Source organism: Phoca vitulina, unplaced genomic scaffold (genome assembly GCF_004348235.1).
Source record: "Phoca vitulina isolate PV1807 unplaced genomic scaffold, GSC_HSeal_1.0 scaffold1, whole genome shotgun sequence".
Classification (NCBI taxonomy): Eukaryota; Metazoa; Chordata; class Mammalia; order Carnivora; family Phocidae; genus Phoca; species Phoca vitulina.
In genome coordinates this window covers 57394314-57413464 of record NW_022589704.1, presented here as the reverse complement: position 1 = coordinate 57413464, position 19151 = coordinate 57394314, and the positions used below count along the sequence as shown (strand labels likewise).

Sequence of the window (19151 nt, the reverse complement as noted above, 5' to 3'; positions counted from 1 at the left end):
GATTAGCGTGTGTGGCTGTGCATGCTGGTGCAGAATCCTGACCCTGAGCAAGCTGGTTACCACGTGGAACTAAAGTCTCTATATACAGAAGAGCACCAGATAGTCATCTCACAACACTCTTGCCAGGAATACGTAGCTAAAAAGCAAATAAAAAGTACTATTTAAGTCTTTGAAACCCTTTTTAAAAAACGCAGTGGTATGGTATAATCAAATTTTTAAGTTCCTAAAAATAAATTCTTTTTGATAATACAAAAGAAACCTATCTTCCTTGTCCCATCTTCCAAATTCAGAGGCTATTTGGGTTATGATAAATTAAAAAAAAAAAAGAAAAAGAACTTGAGTGTTCCCATGCAAATCAAAATGGCCTTAGTAATTATTCCTGGTCTTCAGCAGTGTGCTTCTCTTGCAAGATGCTAACATTTTATGTAAATACAACATCTTATGGTACTATAAATATGTCTTTTATTAACTACAGACTCAGAATCCACCTAAAGGACCTTAAACTGAACAACCCACCCATTGCAGATATCGCTGCCTGGAAGCCTTGGCCCAAACACTTGATGGAGGTGAGAGGCATGCCCAGCCCCGGTTGGTCTCTCAAGGAGTCTTCAGTGCTTCTCCTGGTAGGATTTATTTATTGCCCCATCTGTTTGCCATTGCTGGGGTCCCAGTCAGGAGGAGCTGATTTACTGGGGGGAAAGTGTCTTACATGCTGTGGGTTAACTTCACTGGTACTACCACCACATAGCTGTCACTAAATGCAAACTAGACTTCCAATATTATGGGGCCTGGTACTCTGTAACTTGACCGACTTGATCTCTCCCTTTCTCTGTCTCTCTTAAAGTAAACGTTCATGTTCCTAACCCTCGAACCTTCCAGGACCCCTGCTCCAAACCTAGGCAAGTATAATAGATAAGAAAGCAGATTACACTTTTTTTTTTTTTTTTTTTTTTTGAGAGAGAGAGAGTGAGCGAACAGGGGGTGGGGTGAGGGTGAGGGGCAAAGGGAGAGGGAGAATCTCAAGCAGATTCCCCTGCTGAGCACGGAGCCCAACTCGGGGCTCAATCTCACAAGCCTGAGGTCACGACCTAAGCTGAAAGCAAGAGTCAGATACTGAACTGACTGAGCTACCCAGGCACCCTCAAATTTCAATTTCTTGTAATACTACTAATAAACCATCATTTATTGAATGCTGTTACATGCTAGGAATTAAGATAACCACTACACATACTTCTCTCGCTTAATTCTTACAGCAACCCCGAGAGGTGTAGGGACACAGGAGAGGCTCTGGTATTGGAAGGTTAAGAACCTCAAGTCAGGTTTTGTCAAGACTCCAAATATGTCAAATTCTAAAGCCCACACCCCTAACAATGAAGCCAAGCCACCTCTCAAAATACAGATGGCCCTTGATGACCTCTCATAGGATCCTTGTGGGAATGTAAGTTGGTAGGAATTTTCTAGAGGTCAATTTGGAAGTACCTATGAAATTTATAAATTACTATGCATACCTGCTCACCAAAATATTCCATTTTGGGGAATTAATCCAAAGGAAATACATAGAAATGTGCAAAAATGTATAGCTATGAGAATATATTCCCTGCATTATCTATAACAGCAACAATCTAGAGATGGCTCAAATGATTAAATGAAGGTAAATTTGTAGCATCTAATATTATGCAGCCATTAGAAGTCAGGCTATACAAGAATAGTTTAAAATCCTATCAGAAGATGTTAATGAGATTGGTAAATAAAAAGCAAATAACCAAACAGTATGTATACTATGATACTGATTTTGTAAACATACATATATATATGTTTACATATATATGTGTATATATAAATACACACACAAGTTTTACTTATTTTTTTCTTTTCTTTCTTTTTTTTATTTTTTATTTTTTTAAAGATTTTATTTATTTATTTGAGAGAGAGAGAATGAGAGACAGAGCATGAGAGGGAAGAGGGTCAGAGGGAGAAGCAGACCCCCCGCTGAGCAGGGAGCCCGATGCGGGGCTCGATCCCGGGACTCCAGGATCATGACCTGAGCCGAAGGCAGTCGCTTAACCAACTGAGCCACCCAGGCGCCCCTCTTTTTTTTTAAAAGTGAGCTCTATGCCCAGCGTGGGGCTTGACCTCATGACCCCAAGATCAGGAGTGGCATGCTGTACTGACTGAGCCAGCCAGGCACCCTCTCAAAACATACATTTTAAAAAGACTGAAAGGATAATAAAAAATGTTATTAATGATTATTTCTGGGTAGTGGTAGGATTATAGATCATTTTTGTTTTCTTTATACTTTTCTGTATTTCCCATAATAAACAGGCATGACTTATGTAATCGAAAGAAATAATTAATGTTGCAACTATATGTCACAGTCTATCCTATTTTGGGGAAGATTTAATCTGTTGATTTGTCCATTTGGTAGAGCCATGCAAACAGCTCCTCAGTCACTTTGGGGGAAAACCCATAGCTGTTGGATAAGAAGAAAACACTGCATTTCATTCATCTATCTGTTCTCATTTGTTCTTTGAAGAATACTTAATGAGATGCTATGATGTACAGGGATTGGATTGAAGGGATTAGTACTAGCTTTTTATATTTGTAGCCTACTGTCTGAGGCAGAGTGGTTTGAAGTAGTGGTTCTCAAACTTTGCAGCACATTATAATCACTGGGGAGCCTCCAGATATCTTGATGCCCAGTCTGTAACCCAGAGCAATGAAACCAGACACCCTGGGGAAGGGACCCAGGCACCACGGTTTTTAAAGCTCTCCAGGTGATTCTAGCCCATGGTCACCTTTGAGGACTATTGGTTTAAAGAGTGGTGTTTAGGGGTGCCTGGGTGGCTCAGTCGGTTAAGCATCTGCCTTCACCTCAGGTCATGATCCCGGGGTCCTGGGATTGAGCCCCACGTCAGGGTCCCTGCTCAGCAAGGAGCCTGCTTCTCCCTCTGCCACTCCCCTTGCTTGTGTTCTCTCTCTCTGGCAAATAAATAAAATCTTAAAAAAAAAAAAAAAGAGTGGTGTTTATTAGGTTCTTGAGGTCACGGGGCAAAAGGTTAGCTTCTCCTAAAGAAAAAAATGCCCCATTTCCAGGCATCTTGTATATAATAATAAGGTTAAATTAAGAACGTAGATGGTTCTACTGAACCCATCAATAACCACTGTGAAATAAAAAGCACCTATTATAATTAGGAGAGAGTACAAGCTCTAGGGAATCCTCACTTCATTTCATAAAGTCTCAAAGTTCTTCCCTTAGATCCATCTTTCTCAACCTGGGGTGTGGGGCACAGATGAGCTTCAGAAGGGCCTTCAATCCCTGAAATAGCATGCAGATTTTGAGTTTATGCTTATGAGCATTTTTATGAACAAAAGGCCTCTACCTTTACCTGATTCTCCAAGGGATCTTTGTGCCAAAGATGTTAACAGCAAAATGGACTCTAACACTTGTCTTTAATGAGCAGGGAAGTGGCCTCAAAGCTTGACAGATGAAGAGCAGTACAGGAAAAGTTCATTAGCTCTTAAATAGCTACCCTTCTTGTTGGAATAATGGTTCACTCTTGCGGGAGATGGGAATTTAGTTCCCCAATTAAGGCAGGTGAAATTCACGTTAGGGAAGGCAGGGCAGTAGAGTGGTGAGCACATTTCAGAATGGGAGGTGAAAGTTCTAGCCTCTTCTTATTAACTAGCTGGTGATCATTTAACTTTATAAGTTACTCAGTCTCGGGGCACCTGAGTAGCCCAGTGGGTTAAACATCTTCCTTCGGCTCAGGTCATGATTCCGGGGTCCTGGGATCAAGTCCCACATTGGGCTCCCTGCTCACTGGGGAGCCTGCTTCTCCCTCTCCCTCTGCTCCTCCCCACCTGGCTCGCTCATACTCTCTCTCCCTCTCTCTCCAATAAATAAATAAAATCTTAAAAAAAAGAAAAAAAGTTACTCAGTCTCCTCATCTCTAAAACGCAGACAGAAATAGCAATCCCACTTTCCTCAGAGGCTCACATGAGGTCAGGATGAAGTGAAATATGGTGAGTGTCACTTAAAAGATTAGAGCAGTCTGAGAGTTCACTTAAGCTTGTGTTGGACTCCCTTCACTTACATGATGATTAGTGACACTCGGGCAGGCTGGGCTGTAGGAAGACAAATCATACCGGGTGGTGACATACCTGATCTGCCTGGTGGGTCCCTCACCGGAGGAGGGGGTCTCTCATTGGGCGGGGGAGGAAGAGGGCCCGTTCGTCCTGGTGAAGGTAAGGGGGTTGTAGACGAAGTAAGGGACAAATTCCTCTGTGGGAGTCTTGGGGTTTCATCAGTGCCACTGGAACCCGGAGGCAGGTGGGGAGGGCCGGGCCTGCTTGGTGGCGGTGGTGGAGGTGGGGCCTGTGAGGAGGAGGAAGGCCTCGGGGTAGAAGGCACCGGGGGCTTGCTGTTCTGAGGGGGAGGCGGTGGGACCGCTTCCCTGTGGATGGAGGGCCTGTTGCCCACTGGAGGAGGCGGAGGGGGGGGTTTGTCATCCAAGGCCCTGCTGGGGGTCGGGGGCAGGGGAGGCCTGTTGGAGAAGGGCAAGGAGGAGCTGGAGGGTGTCTGGCGGACGGAGCCTCCTCCAAAAGCAGCACCTCGGTTTCCAGGGAAGGGGGGAGGGGTCGGCCCAGGGCTGGGCTGCCTGGGGGCCCCAGGCACTGGTGGGGACCCCCGGTTGTGCAGATTTGATTGAATGGGTCTCGGCGTAGTAGGCACTGGAGGGGGAATGCTATCAGGCTTTGAGCCCACGTCGGGCCTCGGGGGAGGCATTCGGTTCCTCTGAGGCTCTGGGGGACCACTTCTATGGCCTGGAGAAGGCACAGGAAACCTCCCTGGGCCACTTGGGGGAGAGAAAGGCTTGGCAGATGTGGCTCTTCCTCCTGGTGGCAAAATCGGGGGTCGGCTTCCTCCGGAATCTGAAGAACAGGAAAAAAAAATCCAGTTAGAAAATGAGGACTCCCTCTCAAAGGAAATCAGAGAACTAGAGCGTATTCTCAGCTAGTGGAAGTCCTTTCCTAGATGCTATAAAGTATAGGTAATAACTATTATTTATATAAATTGGGTTCTGGGTGGTCCTTCCTGGAGGCAGAAGAATAGATCACACATTCCTGTGTACCTGCTAGTTCCAGATCCTACAACCTGTTGGCTTTCCAAAGGATTTTGGAGAGTCCTCTTGACATTACGTGTGGGCAAGAACCAGGATTAAGTTGGAAACGGTTCGGGAGAGATCCCCATCCATCATGAGAGGAGAAGAACAGGAGGGTGTTGGTACGTGGGATTTCTGCTAATGATTTTCTTTCTCCCTGTCACCATCCCTGTCCTCCTGTGGCTGGCTGTACCTCTCAGGTGTGAAAAAATCATTTAGCCAAGTTAGATGAAAAATTAGTTATCCCAACATAAATCTCCATTCGGGAGGGCTTACCTAGTCTCTTTGAATGAAATTCCCAAGACAAGGTGGAAAAATGTAATGGAAGAATTGTAATTGAAATAAGAAAGAACAAAGGAAAAAGAAACAGTCGGAGTTTGATTGAAAGACTCGACACCGGTGGTTGGTCTTAATCTGCAAAGAAGCAGGCAACTACACAAGTTTTTTCCTTACTGAATCAACTTCCACTTCAACATTGGCAGGACAGAACAACCCTATTACATAATTAATATTAAACTGCTTTGGTTCAACAAAAGGAACCAAAGTTATGGAAAAATTCAAACCACCACCCCAGAATCTCCTGGGACCTAAGGTAATTCTCCAAAAATGGTAAGCCTGAAAACTTCTACCACTTCAACCATGAGCTAATTAATGTACCAAATATTTATTCAGTACCTGCTACATACCAGCCATTATTCTAGATGCTAAAGACAGAAGAGTAAACAAAACAGAAAAGATCCTGCTCTCCTGTGCTTTACATTCTTGTGGGGGAGATAGATAATAAACCAGCAAACATAAATATTTTCAGATAGTTGTAAGTACTAAAAAGAAACTAAAATAGGTCGATGAGATGGAGAGACCAGATAGATGGGGTGGCTGGCTGGGGGTGGCTTTTCTGAAGATGTGACATTTGAGCTAAGGCCAGCCATAGAAAGACGGGGAAGAAGGTGCTTTAGGCATAGGGTCAGCAGGTGCAAAGGCCCTGGGGAGGGAATGAGCTTCAAGCTGAAAAACCGAGGCCTGTGTGCCTGGGGTACAGTGAGCACGGAGAACTTAGCAAGTGGACTCTGAGTGGCCAGCGAGGGCCAGGTCATAAGGAGCCTTGTAAACCAGAGGACTTCAGATTTTTTTTTTTAAAGATTTATTTATTTATTTGAGAGAGAGAGTGAGCGAGCGAGAGAGAGAACCTGAGCAGGGGGAAGAGCAGAGAGAGAGGGAAAAGCAGACTCCCCACTGAGAAGGGAGCCAGATGTGGGGCTCGATCCTGGACTCTGTGGGGCTCGATCCTGGGACCCTGGGATCCTGACCTGAGCCAAAGGCAGACGCTCATCTGACTGAGCCACCTGGGCACTCCCAGAGGACTTCAGATTTTATCCAAGGCACAATGAGAGACATTTGGATGGATTTATACAGTGGAGCAATATGAACTCTAGAGAGAATTTTTTATTTCAACTGTAGTACTAGAAAAACACTGTATTTCCCTTGACTGTGTGGTATATTTCTAGGTCACCAACTTGTGATAAATTATATCTTCCAAGTTTGGATTGAAGCTGCAGTTATTAGCTATGTGTACATCACACGGACAGTGTTCACTATGTGGATGGTATACTAGGCTGACATATACATCTGGTACACCATTTTGTGCACTGATTTAATTCTATCCTCATTTTATGAATTTCTTTCCAGTTGTCTTTTGCCTTAATTTTTTCACCTATTGTTAAGTACTGAATGTCTGCATTTGTCAGCTGCCTCAATCCTTTTGGTGGGTTTTAAATAAGTAAATTTAAATGTAAATGCAGGTCTGGCAAGACAGGATCTCTCATAATATTGAGCATCATTCTAGATTTTGACCATCCAACGCTAAATAGTGAGCTAACCCTGAGGATTCAGTGGCTTTATCTTCATGATTGTGAGAATTTCATACTTTCCCAGCAGACATTAAACGATCATAGAATTAGAAATAAAAGTCTTCTAACACAACAAACATTAATACCAAAAGATTTATGGTAAAACTTACTGAGCCTCATGCACTTTGTAAGGTTTTTTATTTGGGCATGACCAGGTTCAATTTTTCTCTCTGCCATTAGGTTCAAAGACAATCCCATAGGACTCATTTCCATGTGTCCCTGCAGAGAATATTTAGAATCACTGGCCCTCAAATGCCAGATGTCTGTCATGCAAAACACCTTTTTAGATTCAGTGAGATTTGTAACTCTACTCTGTATAACACGCTCCATAGTGTTTCGGAAAGTGGCTCACAAGTATTTACTATACTAGACAGCTGGGTCGGGCTACCTCACAAAGAAAGGTGAATTTGCCAGGTCACCAGGCAGACTTTTCCAGGGGTGGCCAGTTCCATTTGTTCCTTCTTTTTCTTCCCACTCTAGCTCCCCCTTTAGAAAAGTACAAAAAATACAAGTTACCCCGAGGACATTGGGCAAATATTTAACAGCTCCATGGAGCTGGCTGATTTTGATTTAAGAAAAAAAAAAGACGCTAGAGTCTCTCTTCTAAAACGGTGTTACCATCTCAAGCGATCTAAAATGTTTTAAAGGGCACAGTGCTTTAGAAGGGATGCCAAGCCTCCAAACCACAGAACTCTGCCTCATCTTGTTACTAAGAGACAAAGAAACTCTCCTTACCACCATCCCTGTTGGCTGTGGATCTCAGCTTCGGCATCCCGGCCTGGAATAGTCCTCCCAAGCCAGGTGGGCCACCCCCTCCAAAACTTCCGCTGCCACCACCACCTCCACCGCCGCCGCCACCAGCACTGGCTCCTTTAGGTTCTGCAGAGGGAAGCAAACACACTCTCTTCACCGCGGATGAAAGCACCACCAGAGGACAGCCCGAGCCCAGGGACACAATAGACAATGCCTGTCAACCAGGGAGCGGGCTCGAACTGGCCTATGGCGGACTTCTGAGGTTTCATGAAAACGCAGGATTTTTTTAAAATTTAATTTAATTTTATTATGTTATGTCAGTCACCATACAATACATCATTAGTTTCTGATGTGGTGATCCACGATCCATTGTTTGCGTATAACACCCAGTGCTCCATAAACGATTCACCCTCCCCCTAGTCAGAAAAGGACGGGTTTTGTTTTTCACTCCAGGCCAGTCACAGGCCCCACGGCAGGAGAATCGGTAATAGATGCCGCCTTGCCCCATGCTCCCGGCTTGGCTAGCTGCCGTAGGAGTTACTATCTGTATCCTAAGATTTGGCTAATAAAAGAATCTTCCAAGAAAGCAAGTCCCAAGGGAGGGGGAGATGGAAATAAAAGGTGAGAAGAAAGGGAATCGTAAAAATAAAGGGAAGAAAATAAAAGACCCTGTAATTTTACTCCTTGGAAATATACACTATTTTGGTGTATTTTTTTCCTGTTCATACTTTTTCATTTTATATATTTTTTTCTCACAATTAAGACCAAATTCACTGAACAGTTTTTAGCCTGCTCTTTTCACTTAACACTTTATTGTTAGCATTTCCCATGTCATCAAATATTCTTTGAAAACATGAGTTTAAGGGGCTGCATTGTGTTTTAGAGCATGAATATATTGTAGTTCTTTTGACCATCTACTTATTTGATGGCCTTAGGGTTTGATTTCAATTTTCTAATATCCTAAAGCCCAACAGTAGGCTTAAACATTTTTAAAAACTCCCTGTAATTGAAGATGGTACAAAGATTTTGTTTTATTTTGCATTTAGTTCCTCAAAACTGTGGAAGAGTCTGAAATGGGCAAACAGACAAGAATGACCAAAAAAAAAAAAGAAAAGAAAAGAAAAAGATTACTAAGTATCCTGTCTAGCCTTTTGGGTTATTTCCCTTGTCTATGAGCTATTTTACAACTCGGTAAGTTGTAGAAAAACTGATAATAATTGTCTATAGACATGTAAAATTGTTGTGTTCAGTAGCATGCAATTGATTACAGACGGGTTTACCTATCTGTAAATTCATTTCAGCTCTGATGTGTGTGGTACTTTGAACTCTCCTTTGCAGTGGTAACATTATACTGTTTCCCTCAGTCATTAGTGACTTAAATAAAATATTTGCCATATGTTCGTTTTATAGCTGTATGAGAGCCATGATTATAACCCTCTTTGAAAAAGTGTCTCATACAATTTATGATGTATGTATGGTTGTATTTATGAGGATAAACATTGTTTAAAGTTCTACCCCTGGAAAACCTTCTAGAGTCTTTGACAAGCAGTACATGAAATCTACAAATCAAGAGGGGAGGACTGACACTTTTATGATATTTAGATTATATGGAAACATGGTATATTCTCCCATGTCTTCTGGTTCATTCAGTCAGGTTTTATAATTTTCCTGATATGGGTCACCTACTCTTCTTGTTAAGGTTACTTCGATACATTTTTGTTTGTTGAAATTATGAAAGGGATGTTTTTCCCCTTTCGTAATTGGTTATCATTGGCATCAGAAAATTTCATTTGACATCTAGTAGACCATTCTGCTAATATTTTCTAAATTAATATTTATAAAAAATTTATTATCTTGGATTTCTACTAGACATATGGTCTGCAAATAATAAAGGTTTTGCTTCCTCTTGTCTAATAGTTGTATATCTTATCTTAGTTCTAGTTTATATAAGTAATTACTTTGATGACTGAACTTGCATACGATATAAATTATTAATATTGCTATAGGCAACCATAGTTCACTTTTAATGAACACGCCTTTACCCTGGAATTACTGGCACTTTAAGGCAGGTAATTCTTTGTTTGTGGGTGGCTGTCTTGTTCTCTGTAGAATGTTTACAGCATGCCTGGCCTCTACCCCCTAGATGTCAGTAGGAACCCCTCCTTGGCCAAGTTGTGACAACTAAAAATGCCTCCAGACATTGCCACATGTCCCTTGGGACACTGATAGATAGCTTTCTTTTTGTGTTTGTGCCACCTTGGTCAAGTTTGAGGTTAGGACCATGCGAGTCTCATCACATCTATCAGATAGCTTTCCATTTCTTCCTATGTTTGGGAATGATTTGTATAGCATTTGTATGAGCTGTTTCTTAAAATCTGGAAGAACTTACTGATAAAATCGTCTGGCTCTAAAGCTTTTTAGAGAGAAAGTCACTTGATAAAGTGTTCAACTTTAGTTTTGCTCATTGGAGCTTCATGAGTGAATTTTGGTAAGTTTATGCTTTTTGTTAAAAATTAATTTCTTTAAGATTTTAACATGTTTTAGCATATAAATTCATCACAGTATCCCTAATTTTGAAAAATTCACTTTGAATCTCTTACTAATCTACATTCTGAGTCCTACGTCTATTCATTTGTGCTTTCTTTTTTTCTCAATTAATTTGATCCTAAGCTTGTGTTAGCTCTGCATTTTTTCTAGGTGTGGAGCCTTCTGGGATACCTATGGGAGCTCTGCCGATAGAAGAAATAATCTGATAGTGAACTGACAAGGATTACTTCACCTAACAAATCAAATTACAATAACAATTTCCAGAAGTATATGCAAAATGGCTTCCCTATAAAATTACAGTTTTTTTACTAAATTATTACCAATATTAATAATGCCCTTGACATTCAAATATTACTCATTAATTAATGAGACATTTTGGAATAATGCACTTAAACAAGATACCTTTACGTGACATCGAACATTCAAAGAGATTGATGCACTATCAGACATCATTCATCAGTTTTCTTAACCTGGACCATTTGTGCATCTTTCAAAGGGAGAAGGTAAAGTAGTTGATGATAGCTAACTGGCTCATGGTCATTTCCTTAGGAATCACACTGCAGGATAAGCCTGGATTAAGAGCTTAATCATATATAACCATGGTCAACATTTTGACATAGAACCCAGGGAGGCTTCAGCTGCAAACAAGTACAAAACTATGGGTGGACCTCTGCCGCTTGCAAAGAGCCTGTGACAACAGTACGGGTGTCCGTTAAGTGCACGGACAACAGGGCATGTGCTGGGTTGCATCTTGTGTCCATGAAGCAAAGTATGTTCCTAAACATCACTGAACAGCTGGAAGGGAGAAGAACCAACATTTCTTTCCATTTAATGGCAGGAGAAGTGGACCCTGAAGAATACAATGAGTTTCTAATAGTGGATTCAGGAATACGCCACAGACTGCCCCGTGTCCTTCAGTATCAGTGGGGAATTCACATCTACTTCTCTCGAGCTCTGGGTTCCTTCTCCTGGGGGAAAGGATGACTGCGCTCTGCCCCAGAGGCCAGCAGTGTGGGGAGCGCCTCCGGCCCCATGCCTGGCACCAGGACTCAGACGGCTTTGGACCAAGGCTCCCCTCAGGAGCTTACCCTCAGAGGTAAGTGGTGCTGGGCTCCCCTCAGGGAGAATTTCGTGACACCAATCAGGAGGACTAAGGGATTATAAAATAAGCAGATCAGTTTTGGGGGCATTTTGACTAAGAGGGAACTGTGTCAAGTCAAGGGTAAAAGACCCCATAGTTCCTTCTGGAGGTTGGTGTACCTTCCCCTGCAACACATAGCGTGACAGAGCAGAGCAACATGTAGAAGCTTTTGTCTTGGTCTTCCTCTTTTCCATTTGCCTCCCGCACCAATGTTCTCACCTAACTCTGAGCCTTCTTTCTTCTCCACCCATTAGGCACTTTTCCTAGAAATTCTTCCTGAACACTTCTAATCCTCGACTTGGCTAAAATCCTGCATCACTGTTCACCGTTTACAAAGCTCCCTCTGGTGATTTTGGAAAGTCAGTCTGTTTCCTATGGAGTCCAGATGGGATCTGGGTGTAGGATGTATTCTGGGGACATCTAGCTGGCAGTGGAAAGGTCTAGGAATGTGAGGGGACAATTTCAAGGGCTGGTTATTAACTACCAGTAGATTCTAGTCATGATACATTTTCATTCTGTTGTAAATGTTAATAGGAGTTCTGTGTTGTGGGTACCTATTTGTTTCTACATACCCTGCCTTGTTCTAGAAAGTATCTCAGACTTGCGATGGGCAGATAAGCAAAGCTGTGATCTCATTTCCTCTCTCTCCCAGCTCCTGAAAATCCTGTCTTACACCTGAATGACACATCCCAGCCCACAGAACACTTTTGCATTGTCTCGTCTGTGGCTCACAGCAAACTGTGAGGGCGGCACACCGGGCATTATCTCCATTTTACATCTGAAGACAATAAGGCTTGGAGATGGTAAGTGATGGATGTGCCAGAACTCGAACCTACATCCTTTGATTCCAAGGCTGGGGCTCTTTCCATATTTCATGCAGCCTTTTGATCTGTGGTGCAAAGAGTAATGGGTTAACTTCCAGAAAGTGTTGTGAATAATTCAGAGAATCGCTGCTGTGTGTGCCTTGGACAAAGAATTATTATACTGGCTTCCTGCAGCATTAGAGGGAACCCAAGCCGGAGCTGTGGCTACAATGAGTGATACAGTCCCTTATTTTGCTAGCTTTGCAGCTGTTGTTAACCAAAAAAAAAGAAAGAAAGAAAAGAAAAAGAAAAAAAATCTTTTTGGAAGGTTGATTGTTAGGCTGTAAATCACTTATCTCCATGGAAAACAGCTTTTTTCACTTACTGTCCAATATTGGTGCACTCCTGTCATTGGTGACTGTCTTCTTCAGTTTCTTCCCTTTGCTGATGTCAGAGAGAAGAGCATTTCTCCCAGCCTGTTCTGACTTATTCAAGGTAGGTTTTTCCGTATTGGCCTAAAAGGAAACCATGCAGACTTATATTCATTTCTTGAATTAAAATCATCTACTACAACACCCAGTGGGGACAGCTAGAGTCCTGGAAGCTTATGATCGAGGTTCTTGGCAATAGGTTGTAAATTCTCCACAAGTTTTAGATCCGATGTCATTCTTTTTAAGACCCAGACATTTGGGAACAGATGCAGCAATAAATTACATTCATTTTTAATGCAGGAAGAGTCAGTCCCTGATAAAAGTCTCTAAAAATTCAGACCACAATCTGGCCGTAACCAACAGAGCCAGGGTTGGATGGCTCGAAACGAGAAGGGAATTTTAAGTCTGAGAGGATTCTGCTGGATACTACAAGGCTTCCTCCCCCAGAATGTGCCCTGAAGAGCAGCTTCTCTCTCCTAACCTTCAGAGCTAACCTGGAGGAAGGGGAAAATTGTCTCTAGCCAAAAGGGTCAGCTGTATGTGTTTTAAATCCATCAAAATTTTAGAAAATAATTCCCTCTGTCTATATTGCTGAAGATTTTTATTTTTCTTTTGAATTTAGGGCAGATTTGAGGTGTAATTTACATACAGCCAAACTGCTACTTTAGTGTATAGTTCTACAGGTTTTGAAAAACATACACAGTCCTGTGACTACCACCACAATCAAGATCCAGAACACGTCCATAACCCCCCAAAGTTCCTGCATGCCCTTGCCTAAGGTGTTTCTCATATTTAATTCCTTTGAAATCTTAGCTCACAGAGATTGCAGAGTGGACCAAGGTGCTGCTTTAAAATGCTTAGGTATTTTTTCATTTTTCAGAACTCCTGGGAAAGATCTGTACTATGAAATTGGGATCTCGCTTCCTCAGGGTTATTTTAGGGAGCGGGGACACTGAGAGCCCAGCACACAGGACTTGGAAGAAGTAGGCATGTGCCTGGGTCTGACACATGGGGAAACTGGCTTGGTCTGGCCTGGACCCAGGGAGAGCTGGCTTCCCCAAACCCAGAGGTCCTTCCAGCAGGCCTTAGAGGCCTTCCAGGCTGGCCCCAGCCCTTCTGAAAGGATCTGGTTCCAGAGGAGCCGGTGAGGGGCGCAGGAAGTAAAGCTGGGGCAGTTTAGCTTGATACCTCACCCAGCGATTTATTATCAGAGTTAGAGGCAGAGGGAAAGCTAAGAAAAACCCTGAAGCAGGGTACACAGAAGCTCTGTGTTAAGCTGAAGGGTCCTGGAATAATGATGAAGTATTACTTGCTCGTAGTAACAGCAGTTAACATTTATATAGCGTTTACTATGGGCCAGGCACTGTTTTTAGCACTTATATGTGTATTAATTCAATTAGTCCTCATCAGCCCTGTGAGTCATTATTTCCATTCTAGAGACAAGGAGGTAGAGGCACAGGGAGGTAAAATCATTTGCCCCCGTCACCCAGCTAGTCACAGGAGGAGCTAGGATCCGAACCCTGGCAGTGTGATTCCAGAGCCTTCCCTGTAACTTGACAGAAGGGTAAATGTGGGATCTAAAATGCCCCTTGCCCACGTTGGGGAGCTGCTGTTAAAGGGTACAAACTTACAACCAGAAGATGAGTAAGTCTTGGAGGAGTACAGCATGGTGATTATAGTTAACAATATTGTATTATAAACTTCAAAGTTGCTAAGAGACTAGCTCTTCAATATTCTCACCAGAAAAAAGGAATGATAGTTATGTGATGTGAAAGAGGTGTTAGCTAAAGCTAAGGTGGTAATTACATTGCAATATAAAAATGTAGCAAACCAACATGTTGTATAACTTAAACTTCCACAACGTTAAATGCCAATTATATCTCAGTTAAAAAAAGTAACAAAATGCCCCTTCCCCACCCGCCTCCAACACTCCCCTAAGCAAGCCTGTTAATATTAGCAGCTTCTCAGCACTTTCAAAAGTGCTTTTTACGCGTACGGTTCCTGTTTGCTAATGGAGTCATCTTCTATTGCTCTGAAACTTGTTTTTTCAACTTGACGACACATCTTGGACATCTTGGAAAGAGAACTTTTAAAATTACCTACTGTCTTCATTTTAAGGATGAAAAAAGTCTGAGGCCCAGAGAGGTTAAGGAACATGTCCACCCCGGCTCTCTTAACCTTGGGGTCAGCAATTTTCACTGGCCTCCTGTTATGCCTCCAAATTTATTTTGATGCCTGACCTCCTTGGGTGCTAATTCCTCTCACGTGGCAGTCCAGAACCCTAACTGAGCTGTCCCACCGGATAGTGCCCTATGATGGCCACCAACCCACCTTTCCCTTTGCTCATCTCTTTATCCTGTTTCTCTAGGATCTTGCCTTTAGTCACATAATAATGGATAGAAATGAGTTGATAGGATAAATTTCAGTCATTCTGGTACTACTTGCATGACTCGTATGTCTTCTCAGCTACTTGTATTATTATTTATTTGTATTTTTCATTAAGTCAGTTCACGATATTATTTATACTGTTTTTCAGTGAATATTTTCTTTTAAATTAACTCACTATTAAATCCGTAGTTTGATGTGCTAGTTATAAATTTTAGAACACACATTAAAATCAATACATGAGCATTAAAATAAAAAAAAAAAATTAAACCACATACTACCCAGCTAGTGGTATATACAAAACCACACTTTTGGGGAAATATAGATAAATAAATCCCGCTATGTTAGCCAGATCAGAACTTTTCTTTCTTTTTTTTTTTTCCCCAAGATTTTATTTATTTATTTGAGAAAGAGCACAAGTAGGGGATGGGCAGAGGGAGAGGGAGAAACAGACGCCCCTCTGAGCAGGGAGCCCAATGTGGGGCTCAATCCCAGGACCCTGAGATCATGACCTGAGCCGAAGGCAGACTCTCAACCGACTGAGCCACCCAGGCGCCCCTGGATCAGAACTTTTCAAACTTACCTGAGTGAGGGATCAGTTTTTAAAATTTTTTTTTCCAATTCATTTTGGACTGATACTTTTTTAAAATAACAATTAATTATTAGAAAAATGAATTATCGGGCACCTGGGTGGCTCAGTCAGTTAAGCATCCGACTCTTGATTTCGGCTCAGGTCATGATCTTGGGGTCGTGAGATCGAGCCCTGTGCCCTTGCCACTGGGCAAGGAGTCTACTTAAGATTCTCTCTCTCACCCCTCCCTCTGTCCCTCCTCCTTCTTGCTTGCACATGTGTGTGCATGCACTCTCTCTAAAAATAAATAAATATTTTAAAAAAGAATAATGAATTACTTAAAAAAGAGACACACAAAATACAATCTTAGAAACAATAAATATAACACTATTGTCAAATTGCTGTGTTTCTTAATGCTTACTCTTAATTTCTGTACCTGTCTCCTTGGGGCCGCTAACTAACAGCTGGAGGACCACACTGAGTAGCAACAAGCTAGTTAATTGTTTGTCCTTCTAACTAGGTTCCAACCTCAGATGGGCTATATAAATGTGTCCTGTGGAAGCCTGTGCAAGAGATTTTTCCTCTCTGAGCCTCAGTTTCCCCAAGTAAAAAGGACCCATCACTGTGAGGCTTCTCAGAAGTGAAGCCTTCACATGCCAAGGGAGGTAAGGGGCAATGGGGTGCATCTGGGAGCCTTTCTGTATCACCATGTAGAGGGCTGCTGGCTTCCTGTAAGAGGGTGCACTATTTTCTGAGGACAGGTCTATCAAGAGACCAGTGAAGAAATGCCTTTGGAAAGTTGACATCTAAATGTAAGGATAGATTTAAAAATTTATTTATTTGAGAGAGAGAGAGAGAGAGAATGAGTAGGAGGGGCAGAGGGAGAGGGAGCGAGAATCTTAAGCAGACTCCACACTGAGCATGGAGCCCTACACGGGGCTTGATCTCATGACCCTGAGATCACGACCTGAGCCAAAACCAAGAGTTGAAAGCTTAACCGAGTGAGCCACCAGGCACCCCTGCAAGGAAAGACTGAAAGAAGGATGTGAGTGTTGGAGGAAGTGGGGATGCGGGGTGGTGGATGATAGTTGCCAAAAAAAAAAAGAGTGGGAAGAAGGGAAAAGTCAGAGAAAAACGAAGAGTGAGTCTGCAGGAAGCGTGAATGACTGCATTTCATACATAGACCTGGGTTTCTGGACTGTCCTGTCCAGAAGTTGTGGGAAGGGACAGGATGTTTCCATGACGGACCTGACAGAGGAAACCCCACTGACGCACCTCCCACACGTGTCTGACAACCGGCCCTTCAGGGTCTCAGGCTGGCTTACTTGCAGCGGGAAAACCTGCCCTATGGTTTTTACGCCAGAATGCAAATACATGCAAAACAAATGCGTGTGCGCCAGGTTCGACTTCATCTGGTCCGCTTCTTGAGCCAGCAGCAGGTGGCAAGGGGCCACTCACCAGAGCAAATGTTGGCGGGGGTGGGGGCGCCGGAGGGGGTGGGACGGGCATCTTGGACAGCTACACTTTCAACAGTCTTGCTGGTCAATCTGTAAAAACAAAGCAAAAAGAAACAAAACTTGGTCATGTATTAGACTTTTTAGTAATACTCTATTCTAATCTTCCATCCCTCCTTCCCACCAAAGTGACAGCTATTCACATACGCCAACTTTGTTTTTTAGATTTATTTTTTTGAGAGAGGGGGTGGGGGGGCAGAGGGAGAGAATCTCATGCAGACTCCCTGCTGAGTGCAGAGCCCATCGCAGGGCTCGATCTCAGGACCTTGAAATCATGACACTGAGCCAAAACCAAGAGTCCGACGCTTAACCGACTGAGCCACCCCAGTGCCCCCAGGCCAATTTTTCTAAGGGGTGTAATCACCTTTACAACATTTGCTAAGATGTTACTCTTCTGGAAGGATCCTAGCAGGGGAGGTTTCTGAGCCCAAACGCCTTAAGATATTGGAAGCAAAACTGGTGCCTCACACTGCTCAATTCCCTTACCCACCAAAACAGGTCCGGGGAATGACACCTGGAGGGACCTGCGCCTGGAGCCCACGTAAACTGGAAGGTGATCAAAAAACTGCTAGAAATGTATCCTGGCAAATCTGATGTGCCCCTGGCTTCTCAGTTCCACCACGACATCCTTTCTTCCTCTCTACTCCCACCCACTCTGCGCCCACTGGTTTTCTTCTTGCAAATGCCTGGCATTCTCCTGGGTCTGGGCACGCACTGTAGGAATGCAAAGATGAATATTTTTCTGGTCTTGCCCTCAAAGGTCTTACAGTCCTCCAGGGGAAGAAGGAAGGAATAAGGTAAGGCAGGCAGGTAAGATGGGCAAGGGGCCCGGATCCCATCTTTGTGCTACTTGGCATTTCCTTATAGGATCGAAGTTTTTTAAAAGAGGGAAAAAAAGAGACAAGGTCCAAACCTCTGAGTCTGAGGCTGTTTACTGGAAATACACTTCATTAGAAAAGCTTTCTGCATAGTGTGACGGCTCTGGAAACAAGGGGAAACCAGACTGTGGCTGGCTGGGAGAGTGCAGGGAAAACCGGGCCGAAGGGGGCAGCCTGGCAAACATCAGGGGCTGAAGAACCTACAGGGTGAGCGAGGAAGCTTCCCAGCACTTCCACCAGCCATGACCATGACCCCGCCCCGTGCGAGTCCCATCCCTGAGCCCCAGGTCCCAGCACAGGGCCATGCGCTCTCACCCCCAAGTAATCCTGGCTCCTCCCACTCAGTCCTTGCTACTCAAGTGTGGTCCTGGCTCAGCAGCAAGGGCGTCACCCCGAGCTGTTAGAAATGTCAAACCTCAGCCCCTCTCTCCACCCACCGAATTTGTTTCGGCACTTTAACAAGATCCGGAGGTGACCCGTGGGCACTAAAATTTGAGCAGCCTGTTGTAGAATCTGAGCCTTAAGCCAGTGCGCAGCCTGGGACACTCCCCACCTGAACCCCATGGAACATGTGTCCTGAATTTCAAACAGCAGAATTATCTTCCTTTTGTTCTCCATCTCTCTTAATGGAAAAAAAAAATTATTTTTATTTAGAATTTAAAAAATTCAGTTCAACCACGAAAAGTTAATGTGGAAAACTTACACCTTGAAACACTACTTTCTATTCAAGGACTGCTAGATGGCTTGCTTCCTGTGAACAGACAGGGAAGGCAAAATCTAAAAGGACATGGCTGGACTTGTGAAGGCTGCTGGAAGGCGGAATTAAGACAGTTTGGAACAGTTCCGTTCCAAGGCAACTGCTGAGAAATGAAGCTGCGGAAACGCCGCGGCAGCCACAGCTGTCCCTGACTGACGGTCCGCGGGCGTGCAGGCACCTGCCACGTCTCGAACTCCTGCCGCGACGCTGCTGACCAGCATGAGCCCGCTCGTCTCCCAGGGCACACCGCGACTCCGAGGACCTGAGCAACTCACTGAAAGCAAGTCCTCTCAATCCCTGGT

At 43.5% G+C, this 19151-nt stretch overlaps 1 protein-coding gene across 3 annotated transcripts in view; it reads right to left on the bottom strand.

The window, feature by feature from the left end:
* The window catches only part of WIPF1 (WAS/WASL interacting protein family member 1), a 118649-nt gene that overhangs the window by 8139 nt on the left and 91359 nt on the right, over nucleotides 1–19151 (bottom strand). For all 3 annotated transcript variants that reach the window (XM_032407760.1, XM_032407769.1, XM_032407778.1), the window contains 4 exons: nucleotides 17159–17247; nucleotides 12699–12828; nucleotides 7805–7948; nucleotides 4162–4932 (listed from right to left, as the gene is read on the bottom strand). In XM_032407760.1, the coding sequence (XP_032263651.1) occupies nucleotides 4162–4932; nucleotides 7805–7948; nucleotides 12699–12828; nucleotides 17159–17209 (1096 nt within the window). In that variant the 5' untranslated portion in view covers nucleotides 17210–17247. The remainder of the gene's footprint in view (nucleotides 1–4161; nucleotides 4933–7804; nucleotides 7949–12698; nucleotides 12829–17158; nucleotides 17248–19151) is intronic.